The sequence below is a fragment of the Varroa jacobsoni genome, unplaced genomic scaffold (genome assembly GCF_002532875.2).
Source record: "Varroa jacobsoni isolate VJ856 unplaced genomic scaffold, vjacob_1.0 scaffold_936, whole genome shotgun sequence".
NCBI lineage: Eukaryota > Metazoa > Arthropoda > Arachnida > Mesostigmata > Varroidae > Varroa > Varroa jacobsoni.
Genome location: NW_019213838.1, coordinates 349,801 through 364,002, shown reverse-complemented (window position 1 = coordinate 364,002; position 14,202 = coordinate 349,801). Strand labels below are relative to the sequence as shown.

General features: G+C 41.7%; 1 protein-coding gene and 1 long non-coding RNA gene across 2 annotated transcripts in view; one reads left to right on the top strand and one right to left on the bottom strand.

The window, feature by feature from the left end:
- Positions 1–5,804: 5,804 nt before the first annotated feature.
- On the bottom strand, positions 5,805–7,253 carry LOC147752857 (uncharacterized). Its single transcript, XR_015312957.1, has 3 exons — positions 7,124–7,253; positions 6,555–6,702; positions 5,805–5,912 (listed from the first exon to the last, which is right to left on the bottom strand). It is a non-coding gene; the product is annotated as an uncharacterized LOC147752857 (long non-coding RNA).
- The window catches only part of LOC111265139 (neuronal acetylcholine receptor subunit alpha-7), a 98,035-nt gene continuing 89,739 nt past the window's right edge, over positions 5,907–14,202 (top strand). The window contains exon 1 of the mRNA XM_086970361.1: positions 5,907–6,332. Within this exon, the coding sequence (XP_086826487.1) occupies positions 6,264–6,332 (69 nt within the window). The 5' untranslated portion in view covers positions 5,907–6,263. The remainder of the gene's footprint in view (positions 6,333–14,202) is intronic.

Sequence of the window (14,202 nt, the reverse complement as noted above, 5' to 3'; positions counted from 1 at the left end):
CACAGACAGCGGACCGCTACCAGTGGAAATAGGCAGTGGCGGAGTCTGTTGGTCCGAGTGAATTCACTTCGTTGCGGTAATGCTGTCGTTCGATTGGCGACGCTTCGAATAACATTCGTATTCTTCTTCATGGCTGCTACTGTTGTTGCTCTCAAAGAAAACTCGATGTACCCGTTTACACGCTATAAATATAGAAGTATGTATTCAGTAACGCCGTCAAAGAAAAACCCTAGCATCTTAGTTGTCTTAAACATACATGAGTTTGTTTCAGTTTTGGCAACTTGTTACCGTAGAATGTGGTCACCATGCCTTTTCATAAGTGTGTTGGGGAGAAACCCGGACAAATCTAGCAAGACTCGCCATGGTTAGACCCTCTATGTGCTTGATGCTGTATCGAAGAGGCGATTTCTCGAAATCGGTCACGTCGCGTAAATAGCCGGAAGCGTTAAAAGAGTGCAAATATGGCTGAATAAAAAAATCGGAAAGATTTGATAGTCTATATATAATAGGAAAAAAAATGAAATTAAAACAAAACACTTTATTATATACATATAATTCATCGTCTGATAGGATAAGCGCAACGTTTGGACCTGGCCCTAATGCACTATGTTGAGTAGTATAAGTAGGACATGCGAAGAACGATTGGCAATGCCGACCGTTTCAGCTATACCAAGCATTCAATAATAGAGCTTACGTACCGTCGTAGGGCAAGTAACGCCCGCTTAGGACCGAACTGGCTGGACGGCGCCCTTTGTTCACGCGGTTTTCGCCTTGTATATCGTTTACGCACAAATCTATGTTAAGTGACTGGGAGAGATCAAAGAGCATCAAGAATCAGCAAATGACTTAGGTACTTTACTAGGTTAACGAACAGAATATTGTAACGGTTAAGCAAAGCATCAACTGTATACCAAGATTTCTTACGATTAGAATAGGAGATGAAATATCTATGTATGCGATAAATGCGCTATTTGCCAGCCGTTTGTGTGAACGGAATCGGTCTGCACCGAAAGCTATCCAAATACACCATCAACGTGCGGCACTTCAGCCAGCAGGCGCAGCCGCAGGATGGAAAGAGCTACAGTTACAAGTTGGAAATTTGGCGCTTGCGACCCAGCTACTCATTTGTTGACTAACTTGAATTGCCCAGTGTTAGCGTTGTCTGCTTCCGTTGCTGTGGGTGCGCTCAGGCCGTCTTTTATGAAGTTTTGTTCGCTAGCATCCCGTCAATGGCAGTAATGAGACGATACACCTATCATATCAAAGCAACTTCAGTGAATTTCATTTTATTAGCTTTTCCACTATTGTTTTAATCTCTTCGGCCACATGCATTAACTCTTCTTCGCTGCCAGCGTTTGCTAACCTAAATATGTACTTATGCGGGAAACCGTCACATGCAGCTTCACATGCAGCGTGCTATTTCATTGCACGCGGCACGTAAGAGCCGCATATGCGAATTTTTCAGGTCGTTATCACCGCATGCGTTTGTCGATGTAGAATAGTCATTTTTCTTGTTGTCGAGTTGCTCCTGTTGGGTAAGAGGATACCACTGAGGCTGCACGAGCTTTAAGAGCCCGCTTTTGTCCGCACAGCTGTCTGGTTCAACGTCCTGTGCTTTTCACAAAGCCAAGGTTTAGGAGGGTGTATTGAGGTCAGAACCGGTATCCGCAAATCCGTAATCGGATTGTGGCTGCCGTCAGCGGGCATTAAACTTCGCCGCATCACTCAAGTCTGCTTCAAACGTTCTGTTGCCTGTTTCATCGGAGACATCACGTTCTCCGGATCCCCCACCTTTTTCTCCCTAGTCCTTCGTCAATATCCTCGCGCCGCTTCCGCTTCTTCTTTTCTCTATCTTTTTTCTCGATCTCCTCGACGCTTACGTTTTCTACCTCGCCTTGGGTTCCCCTACGTGAGAAAGAACGACGCCAATAGCTGAGAAGGTAGAAAGGGAAGCAGCTAGCTGGGACTCTTTTCGCATGTGTTCGTGGAGGCGCAAAACTCAAGTTCCGATTGCGGCTTGTCCGACAACAGTTTCTTCTCAATCCGCCGTCTTTGGAAAAAGAGAAAGAGCCGAACGCAGTCGAGCAGGGAAACAGGCTTCGTCCTTTTCTCAATGCTTCTTTAAGTCGTCACCTAACCGTGTGCTGGGCCTAGCCCCCAACTATATCTACCCGCATCGTTCCCATTCGTTTTTCTGTTGCCAGGGGCCGACTAATGCAGAAGTGTACCGTACCGCCCTGTTCCTCACACCAGATCATGTAGAGGTCGCTTACTATCTGAGAGCTTTCGTCGCTGCCGGCACTATGGCAACCCAGGATAGGTCTGGATTGTTCTTTTTCATGGACGGAACCTACCTGGTGTTCTCTTACCAGGATATGCCTTGGTTTCTGCTTAACCATGCCTAGATGTCGCTGCTCGCCCTTCTCCCCAGTCTCTCGATATCGTTGCGATGTGTTTTCGAAATCACTCTAACGACCCTTCTGTCTTGGACCAGTAGTGGAAAGTGGCGGAATCCTCAAGGGGAAAAAGCTTCCCTCGAAACACAATCGCTGACTTCCCAATTGGTGTGCGAAGGGCAGAAATTTTTAACTGAAAGCTTTTCAGGCCGTATATCCATGTCACTACAGATGCTTTAGAAGACCTTATGTTCTCTTTCGTCGGATGAGCATTCAACCCTAGCATCATTGCTGATCGCGAACGTGGGTTGGGTGTGAATGAAGCCCACGCCGGCGTCTAAATTTCGCCGCTGGTTGCCCTGTTTCTCTTAGAGGCGTGCTAGCCGGGCGTCAAACAATATGCTGGCGTTTGGTCATCGTACGATTTAGATCAACAGTTACACAAGCCATAACGGGCTAAATTCCGACAAAGACGGAATAGTGAAAAGACAATGATGGAATTGAAACTCAGCTTATAATCGAGGAGACACGGGTCATGAGCGACGCGGATAGATTATCGGCATGCAAATCGAACTACGGTAGTGTGTTTATCCCAAATTTATGTATATATATATATATATATATTGTTTTTTCTAGTCTTTCAAAAAAGACTTATCTTTAATAAATTCGGGAGTTTTTATAAATGTTTTTGGTATAGTATAAATAAAGTAATCGAGATCAACCAGTTTATCCATAAAATCAGTAAAAATAATAGATGGAGGCAGTAACTTTTGTGAGTCCACAAGGCCAGCTGAAAGGGTTTGTTAGTTAACTAGTCGAAAACTTTATGGCCAGCCTTTCGCATACCGGATGCATTTATAATTGACGAACGCACAAAAAATTAGGCAACCATGTTTCCGAATCGATTTCGTACAATCAACGTACTTACTTTGTGTTGCCTGCAGTAGCTCAATAGAATGATCTCGAATCAGACGTTATTCTTACTCCCAGCAGGATGCCTGCCGTACATTTCTAAGCCGCGAGGTCTCAGTACGTTTGTAGCGATGGCCGCCAACATTTTTTCATCTATACATGGGGTCCCAAATAGCTGTAGGAGCTTTCATACGGCTAGTGAAGTGCGTTCGACGTTTGTCACCATTCTCTGTAGAAACACATCCATGCTCCCTAAGTAGAGATCGTTAAAATAATCCCTTTAATGCGCAAGAGGGGATACTTAAGGTCCGGTGCATTGCTGGTATTTGTTAAGGACCAACTTGTGTAATAAGGGTCAGCTTTGGAGCTGAGCTGTGGGCCAAAATAAATGCGCACTTATATATACAGAACGGGGCGTCTTAACTGAGAATTTTTTTCATGTCCCTTTTGTAAAACTGCGTCTAAACAAAGCTGACACTTTGGGAATTTTTTTTTTCCATGTGAAACAAAGGTATCGTCTTTGACGGCTGTACCTATTTAACGTAAGCATATTTCAAAGTGATTACACCTTCGATCCAGGTGTTAAACTGTTAACTAATCATTTTCATTGCATTCTGTTCTTCATCCGTGAGTAACTTTTTAATGGCAACTCTGGTAGACGAAAATTCCTTGGAGGGTTTGCCACGTGCAAAAAATGCCAACGGAATCACAGTTGGGCTCATAGCAAGCCAAAAACCCAAAGGTCAAAAAATTCAAAAGCTGCAAACCGTCTTACGATTGAGCCTTACCTAGGTGACCAAATTAAGAACTTTCTTTATTTACTTTAAAACAACTATTGATTTTTATCCTTCAACCCCGGACGTACCAAGGACGGCTTTCTGAGTCACTTTTGAGGAGTCTAAATTGTATTGAGAGTCGTTCGGTTTTTCTCAGGAAATTCTTCTACGAATTTTAAATTATGTATAAAAATGCCGTCGATCTGTTTCGGGCAAGAAAGGAATTTTTAGTTTATATGGAGTTCGCCTAGCACGGAAGGATTGGACAGCCAGTAATCGTCTGCCAAGTGGAACTAGCCTTTCTTTTAGCCATGATAAGTTTGTTAACTTATTTTAGACGGAACTAGCTTTCTACTAAGATTAGGGGTAGCGAATGAACGCATGCCTACTACAACAAACGGCTCGCCACCCCGTGTACGCACATTGTTGCGACAGCCGTCGTGGGGTCGGCCTGAGCTGTTCGTACTGCAACACGCCCCTGTCAAGCCGTACTAGCAAAGGCCTGCTAAATCAAGACATTATCAGCGCTATCTTCTTCGAATTTGAAGCACTCGCTAAAATAGGGTTTTCGATTGTGAAACATTTATATCTGACGACACATGTTAGACGTAGTGTACTCATGAAGTTGAAATATGGGAACGTTTCAATTAAAGATGGCCGATAAAGGGAGGAACGTTCACTCGTTGTGCATGACCATAATCCCATTAATGACAAAGCACCGTGGCAGAAGTTTTCCATACAATTAAGCCCATCCTTTGCCCAAGTCGAGGTGCTGTAGTAGTTGTGAAAGTGTGAAGTAGGTTCCGCAGAGCATGGATAACTATTGGTTTGTGTACGTAAGTAATAGTAGCACAATGAAGATCTAAGATCTTTAGAAATTTGCAGATAATAACAATGTCAATCATTGCCATACTTAATCATGGTTGCTAAACATTTTTTAGTGTTGCATTTCTTCATAATTATTGTAACGTATTAAGCTAAGTTAATATCTAGCATAACAAACTACTCTTAAAAGACACTGGCTGCCACTTAGCAGTTTAACTTCAAGTGAAACCCGAATTAGTTTAGCTTAATTTTTATCTAATTGAAATGAAAATCACTCGTTTCTTTTTATTTATATTTACTTAAAGTTAAACGTTAAAGAATTGATTTTGGAGCCATACACATATTTGTCTTTTCTTCTATTTACCGATATAGAAGAGTGGCTTTGGCTGACAAAATTGTTAGAAACTATCATCATAACTATTGATAACATTGCCTTTCACTGAATCAGAGGTCACAACGAAGCCATTCATTGGGACAGGTATCGATTAATACTCACGCAGTCTTGCACAGTGACGCAATATCCATTGTGGAAAACAATTTCCCGAGCTATATAAGGAACTTGTAACGGTTTCTTCTATGGACAAACTTCGGTTCCGTTACTCTAAAATAATTGTACATTTCAGCTGAAGAAGCATCAATCCTAAGATACTCACAAACAATAGATGTTCATGGGGCATTGTATGTAGTTTTCCCAGCGCTGCTACCCTTCTAACAAAGTTCCGTTATAATTTTCTGTGTTGTTTTTTTTTCTGTTTCCGGTCCGATCGCTGCCTCGTCTTCTGCTCCTAATCCTCTTGCGATTATGTAACGACGTTGCGCCGGGATGATAACGGCACAGAATCACTAGGTGGTCCTCACGAGAAGCGGCTACTCAACGACCTACTGGCCAACTATAACGTCCTTGAGAGACCGGTTGCCAATGAATCCGAACCCCTTTTACTCAGCTTCGGTCTTACGTTACAACAGATTATCGACGTGGTGCGTTTTTTCCAGAACATCATGCCTAGCGTCACATTTTTGATCCTTAAGTTTTACATATAGATCTTTTTCTTACCCCTAACTAATGTAGTTGATAGTCGATTAGCGAGGAAAGTACAGAAAGACAGAGAATTGAACACTCCCAAATTAAATCGCAATTGACGACAAAGTATGGCAAAGAAAGAATTTTACAAAGAAGAAAAAAATATCTCTATATCTAATATGTAATCAGATTAAAAGCAACGGTGTAGCATGTCGTATTGGCAACACAGTAACGCCGTTCGCGTTGAGGATTTTTTTTAGAAAAACAAGGGCTTTTGACGGCAGGAGGTTCCTTTGAAACCACGTGCGAGGTGTTAATCTTTGTAAAGTACCGATGAGGGTTGTTGTACCGGCCCTGTCTCGCCAGTCGACTTTCAACAAACATGCACGGAGCACTAAGAATGTATGTACTTCTATTGTATAAATACTATAGCTACAGCTAAATCCTTTATTAAAAAATAGAGCTTACATAATCAAAATCTGATGCGAAACTGTATTTGCAAATGTAGTTCTTACAGGAAACTAGAACCTACCACCTGAAAAAATAACGAAGATTTCAAAAAAAAAAAAAACACAAAAAGGTACCTATTTTTCAGTCCCAGTAGACGGTGGAGCTCAACATTACCATTGTTGTTGCTATGCTTAGTGCTGGCAATATTTCTGGTATGAATGATGCAATCCAAATGTTTCTCGACCAAATGTCGTCCTAATTAGATCTTTCATCCAGACAGAGGAAGAAGAAAAGGAGGCCCTGTAGCGTTTTCGACGAGCCACTATTGCAATAAACATAAGAACAACAACAAACAGTAAAAACACGATAGCCACGTTAAAGCTTTCCTGTGGAACTTAGAAAACGTAAAGCTAGTTAGCATTAGATAGATAGCTTGGCTCATCCCAAAATGGTGTTAAAAACAGTGTCCTTTCGATATATTATATACTAGATAAGGTCTAGAAATAGGTATCGTCTAGGTAATCGACAGTTATGTTGAGCTCTCTTGTATCGTTTACGTTAAAATTGAAGTCAATTTCTTTTTCTGGTCGTATAGGCATCAAGTTAAATGCGTCCTGTTATCTATAGCGTATTAATTGTTTTGTGTGCACATCTAGTCGTCGGTTTTTGATACTACCAACATTATACCAAATATACGTATGTACAAAACGTAACAATGAGCATTAAAGAATCAAGAGACGTACCCAGAATACTAGTCCTCGATTGATAGCCCCCATAGCGTTCAATGCCTTCCTCGGTGATGGACTATGGGCTATATTATAGAATGCTTACGATTCACTCGTATTTTGTGACGCTGTTTGAAGCTTTTCTATCGCATAGATCCGTTTTGCTATCTTCATTACTCGTCTGGCCTTAGATCTAGGCAATTGCAGATGCCACGAAATGTACAAAGTGCCAATTTATCAGCCAAAGCTCGCGCAACATAAACGACAAATCTTGACAAGAATTATTGCTGATTAATTAAAAATATTGAATTGATATTCTAGAATTTCTACTGGCATTAACAGGTTTGAAACGTTTTAATTATTAAATGGCATACACCAATGAAGTAAAAATGATTTGCGCTTCTGTTGATGGACTAATCGTATTCGTTGAACAAAGTTACGACGGCAGAGGCCATGACGTGATGCCGATGAAGCACAAGTAGGGTGAAAACCACCATAGACGTACATGGGGCTTCTTAAAAATAATGCTGGGCATAATTTTTTACAGTGAACAAAGATTTTTATAGATGTTTAAAAAATACGTGCCGTCAAACAAGCTAAAAATGATGCGCGATCATATGGGTGCTTTTATTTTCTTTTAGTTATGCCCCACATTGATGAAGTAAGATGATAAAGAATGCCTGAATATTAAAGCAAAAGGAATATTAACCGAGTTATTTCATTAGCACGAAGACGATACATAATTGTTCGGGAAAGAACAATTTTCGCTTACAGTAACGAACCTGTATGTATGAGCCTGTGTACATGCATATCAGGCCAAGCACTCGAATAAAAAATTCGCACTAATGGATGCACTGCTTAGGCACGAAGGCTCAGAGAAATATCCTATTGCCGTCGGACGTAAAATAATACAAGCAAATAAACACGGTCGGGTTCCACTTCGTGTAAACAGTACCAAACCCGAGGTGAGTTTGGCGGCTGATTTGATTAACCCCTCTCGATCTACAAGCCTTCCTGGCCTTTATTTCAGGTTGAGAAACAAGTGTTATAGCAGAAACGTTTGCAGGACCTAACGTTCACCATGTATTTGACAAAACGTCCAGATACACCTTCTGGTATGATTAACCCGCTTTGTATTCTATTTACTCTCAATATAGTGTTAGAGGGAGCTTATCTAAGTTCAAGTTCGAGTATTCCGCCGTTTTCCGCTCATCTCATCATGGCCTGTCTATGAACAAAAAAGTGTTTTTCTAGTTAATTCTTATTAGAACCATTCTAAAAGTTACCTGAAAGCTGTGCGGAGCTTTCCTGATATCGCTGCCCAAAGAACCATCAGTAAAACATTTTTCAATCGTCAATAATGCTTGGTGGCGCAAACCATCGGCGACTTCGCTTGTTTAGCGTATATTGATTATTGTTTCACTTCTGCTTCCTTCCGCGTGAGCCGTTTCGCGAGGCGTTGCGATCTCGACGGTTATTGTTCCTACAAAAAAAATAGCTTTTAACAGCTCTCACGCCAGCACCACCCATGGAAAAAGTTTTTTTTTACCATTGTTAAAAAAAGTCATCATTAGCGCGCCATTTCCGAAATCTATGTTGCTGTAATTGGTGAAGTGCTTAGATTAAGTTAATAATCTACTTCGTAGGCCTATCTCTAGCGTGCTATCTACGGGCCAGCTGTCATAGCCATTCCTATTTAGACAGTAATCACTGCTGAGCCTTCAAGGTTCAGGTAAAAACCGTTCTATAGAGATCGAAGTAGTATTTGAAGCTACAGAATCCAAGCAAAGATCTCCTTTAACTAGAGCCTCTGCTGATGCCATAGACTGCAAAAACGAAGACCGCATATGATATCACGGTATTCTACGCTTATATCTGGCAATCGTTTTCGTTAGGGGCTCGGTCTGATAGCAGCAGGATGTTCAGTTTTGATAGTTTAATGCAGTTCCCATACTCCTTGCGGCAGGCATGATCAGGCAGAGTGCCGTTAATTGTAACGGGAACGACGACAACGTTTCGAGACATTTTGAAACGGAACGATCAAACGGTATTCGCAGACGGCTTTTTATTCTAAAATCATGTTAAACACATGATTATGTTACAACAGTCGGCGACAGCATATGGATGCAAGGGTGAAAGCTGTTCGATCATTTGCTAATAGAAGTGCTTTCACGTGTGAGCCTCTCGAAGGTTCAGGCCAATTTTTGAGCTCGACAATGTTTAGCTAGAAGGAAAAAAAAACAGCACCACGTATTAATTAGAAATCGATATACCGCAGCTGCGATCAGAAACAATGGAACAACTTGCTGGGATATTAAAGCAGCAAAATGTTATTCCGTTAAAGTATCGGGCGTGGCATTACATTCTTGGTTGGTGTTTACTTTATTGAACTTGAGCATAATTTCATTTAAGAGAACTTAAGAACTTCATCACAGTCCCATAAGCGAGAAAGGTCCAGGAAATCATTATTAGTTGCTACCGTAGAATGTGTTTAACCCCCCTAAAAGAGAGCAGAAGCTTTCGATTTATCGGTATTGAAATGCGCTATGACTCATTAGCTGTTTGTCAAATAATTCTGACGAGCGAAAAGTGTGGTCAGCTGATTACTAGCCTAGCGTAGTAAGTGATTTGAAGGGGCAGCGTAATTTAAGCTTACAGAAGGAAAAAAGAACAACAAACAGTATCACTTGTAGAGTAAAAATACGTTACTTTAACCAAGTGCATATCTTCTTTACAAACACCTACGATATGTGTGGTTGGCTCAGAACAGCTGGGTAATTTGATGATGAAGCCTATCAATTGCTCAGCCTGCACGAGCCTTTGTACCAGCTTACAAGGTTATCTGCTAGACAAGCAGACTCTTCTGATAAGTACAGCAATCTCCTTGTCTTCACCTTTCTAGCAGTCGAGCGACTCGTCATCGCCTGCTTCCCTTGGCACGCCGCTAAGACGTTAGATCCATCATGGGGCTACATCACGCGGATATCTCGATAATGCCCGTCTGCGCTGAAGCTGTTGTTACCGTTGGATGCATACCATATTTCCCGGCGATTCGCGGTCCTTGCTTAGATCTACACCCTAATGGATCCGCCATGTACCCACGTGGTAGATCCACCAGTCTCCTTATACCTATGTATATGTGTGTGTGTGTGTCTGTATAGGCGTACAAGGGTACAGGACATAAGAATGAAACGGCACAGGGAGTTGGCGGCATTCCGTCAAAGAGGTGAAGGTATTAAAATTAAGCCATCAACAGGAGAACGCGGATCGCCTACTTTAGTCGGTAATTTGGTCAGAGACCCACTTGCAGGTGCCGTTCGTGGTTGATTGCCGCTTGCGATCATGCTTGGCGTAACGTGGTTGAGGAAGACACGAAAAGGAAGGGGAAGGCCAACGAACGAACTGTGTCGTTAGCGATATTAGGTTAGGTTTGAGACGTGCGAACTGGGTGAGAGATAACTGCAGTACATGGCGCCAGTTAAAGGTTTCACTGTATACTAGTACATATAACAGCGAGAAATGAATGAAACATAATGTCAAGATACATAAAAAAAAACTCTAGAATAAAAGCCACAGATGTTTTGACTTAAGCATGATGACGCATTATATGCACTTCGAGGCCGCGCCCTGTATACTAGTGATTTGTTTATCTATCTATCTAAGTATCTAGACGTTTATGTGGGTATAACTACTTAGTCTGTCTCGCAGTTGATACAAAGCTACCAATTATGAAAGAGTTTCGCAACAGACGTACAGTGAAAAGTCTATGGAGGTAAGATAGCTATATATAGGCTTAGATATAATTAATAATCGTGCTCAGATATAATTAGCATATTGAAGCACCGACGGATATAAATACAAATGTCAATATTAAATCCCTGACGTACAGGCCATGGCAATGCATAACCTCAATGTAAGATCTAACAAACAAGAAAACTTATGAAGTAACGGGTGAGCTCGAACAAAATGATTGATGACGCTACAGGTCTCCCATTTATAGAAATCGATGACTCATGTTTCGTTATATTCTCAGCAAGATAAGCTCACTTTTCGCTTTTTTAGTGCGGTTGTGTAACTGGATAAATCATCACGTAATTTAGTTACGCTTACCCATAACGAGCGGAATTACTATACAGTATACTTACTGTGGACACCTGGAATAATATAAAAGATGACGACTTTTTCTTTATTTATCCGCATTACATATGTGTTATATCTGAAACCATTTTGAGAAGACGCCTGTCAATAAACACTATAAATAAATATATAAAAAACATTAAGTAAACGTGCAACCCACCATTTCACTAAAGGAACGGTAATGCCACCAATTAGTTACAACTTTATTTTTCACTGTCTAATCAAAGGGCCAATAGACCGTGGGGCTTTGTTTAGAAGCGTAGCCTATACGTAGACATAAGTCATCATGAAGCTTGCTCGCTGTAGCTGCTACTGCTGCTGCTGCTTCATCAGTACCACAGGTACAAAACATGAACCTGTTGATACCCTATGACACTATTGCACCTTTTGCTAGACGTAAGTTTTCGAGCCTTCGTCCTTTGTTCGTCCTGTTTTTCACCTTTGTTAATGTCGAAGTGGTGGTAGTAACAAAAGGCGCAAAGCTAGTCTTGCTCTGTGACGAAATCCATGATTGGAATATGACAGTTAAATGGCAATAAAACGCCTCGCGACAACGCGGCGCGGCAGCTTCAGAATTAAACCAAATGACGGGCGTGTGCCGCCTGTGTACTAATAATTGTACCAGGTGTAGTAGTAGTACGGGAAGCAAGCAAAGGGTGACAAAGAACCAGTAGCGTACCGTACATCGTCATCGTCAGCGCCTCGTGAAAGGCTCTATCCACACTTTGGATCTTTCTTGGTTTTAGGGAAGTTTTTGGAATTTAGATGAGTCAAACTGAATTGTCCGTCTGTCGGCAGAGCCTGTTGGCAGGCCACCTGCCTTGTTATATGTCCCAAAAAGGTTCGAAATAGTCGACCTGCTCGTAACGGGACTGGCCGAATTCGCTTAATAATATTGAGTAGCCGCTACCTTGTCTTTATAAAAAACCTGCGAAAGAGAACGAACGAATGGATCCTCTATTACGATGTAGACGATGGTATGCCGAAGAACTAGGTCAATGCTTACTTGTGACCACCCGTTGAGGTAGGAGTCATCGTTCCGATGAAGCGTCGAAGGCAAGCGGCATAGTACTGTATACGTTCACAATTTATTCGCTGCGCTATGGGCACTGCGCGTTGTGTCATCTGTAGTGGGCACTATCTGGGTCAGGTCGGTCTATATGATGTTTATATTGCTTTGTATACATCTTAACATGATCTATCGCTAATCATATCGAAGTTCGGGTTGTTAGGGCCATTTTTGATGTGAAAGCCCATCGATTTTCCTATCCTGCTGATGTTGGTGATCTACAAGTTAACAAACTTATAGAACTTAAAAATCTTAGCTAACCTGTAGAGATGTGAGCTGCAGCGTACCTCTACGACTCGCTCCCACAAAAGTGCACACTAGCGTCTTATTAACACTACGACGGGCAGTGGGTACATGCACTTGCAAAGATAACTATTTCTTCTCTAAGTTACGCTCACGTTTTTCGTGAACTTGTTATGGAGCTTTTAAAAATTTACTGCCATGATTTCAATAGAAATCGGTGGTAGGGTGGCTTTATATGTGGGTTATCTTCGTAAATTTAGAACAATGTTCCCTTCGTCCAAGTAATCTGGTATTTTCCTAGTGCTTAGCGGCTCATTTGTCAGATTTCAAACAGTGCCTCGTCCGCCTCCCTGTTCGCCAGCATTTCCTTCATGGTTCATCTTTGCGGAGTTAAGATGCTTGCTGACCCCACTTGACCCACATATCCACGGCCCCATTTGAGGATGAGAAGGTAACCTACTTCAGCCGGGGCCGGCCTACATCATGTCGGGCTTTATAACATAAGGCTGTCTTTGTTTAACGCGCACTACATGCAAGGTTTGTTGACGGTAATGATGACGGCACTGCTATTGCTTCTGCCTGTCCCGGAAGTGGAAAGACAGAGACAGTCTAGATTTCTATCATGACCAAGCTTAGACCGATGGGTTTTAGACATTTGGCATCTGTAGTTTAAAGGCGTACGACACAGGTTAACACTTCTCATGCAGAGCATCAAAAGTGTAGCCAAGCAGAAACAAAAAGATAAGTTAACATATATTGTTCTATAATAACTGTGTGTTCGACTTGGGTCAGTATCTCACATAGCCTCATACGGCTATTTTATGATGTTTTATGCTATACAGGCAAATTATTAGCATTTTTCTTTTACTTGTGTGACCGTTTTTTTTTTGTTTCCGGGCGGGTTCACGCTTTCACCTAACGATGCAATGAGAATCGTGGCTTTAGTTACATGCGGAATGTACGTATCATGTAATTTTAGAAATTTCATCTCTCTTTATATATAACTGTTGTCAAGTTTAGCGTAATCGCTCTTTCTTGAATAGAAGAATAATGGTGGAGATGCTCGCCGCGGTTTTTCTCGAAACAAAAACCCGTGATCTAAATGCTGTCGGCAGGTCGGCGAGGTTACCATTTTTCGGGAAGCTCGTGCATCTCCCCACTATGTGCGGTAACTGTAGAGCCATTCGTTCAATGGCAAATACCACACTATAGTTAGACTAATTCACAACGGCAGACTGTTGCTTGTGGTCAGTGCTTTTAGTTGAGTCGTGGTGTATTCCCAACGTCAAAAAATAGTAGCAGACGGCAAGAAGGTAGTGATCGGATTCTAATGTCTCTTGGCATCACATGTAAAAACGTGTAACGGTCAGTGTCATGCATTGTGTCCCGTTAGAACGTTTCTGTCATTAAGGAACAGTTCGCCTCGTTGATGTAGTGTAATCAAAGATTTATTTTGCATAAAGCCTCCGATACCTTCTGAGGTTAAATCCGTTTAGGAGAGATCAACAATTTTGCAACAGAACTTCGCCTTACTTATATGGTTGTCGGGTCATGTCTTTCTTTTATAACCGAGAAAGTAAGCGTGCTTATATAGTAAGTACAGATTGCAGAGATTTTTCGGCGAGCCTAAACAAACGTAATTGTTATC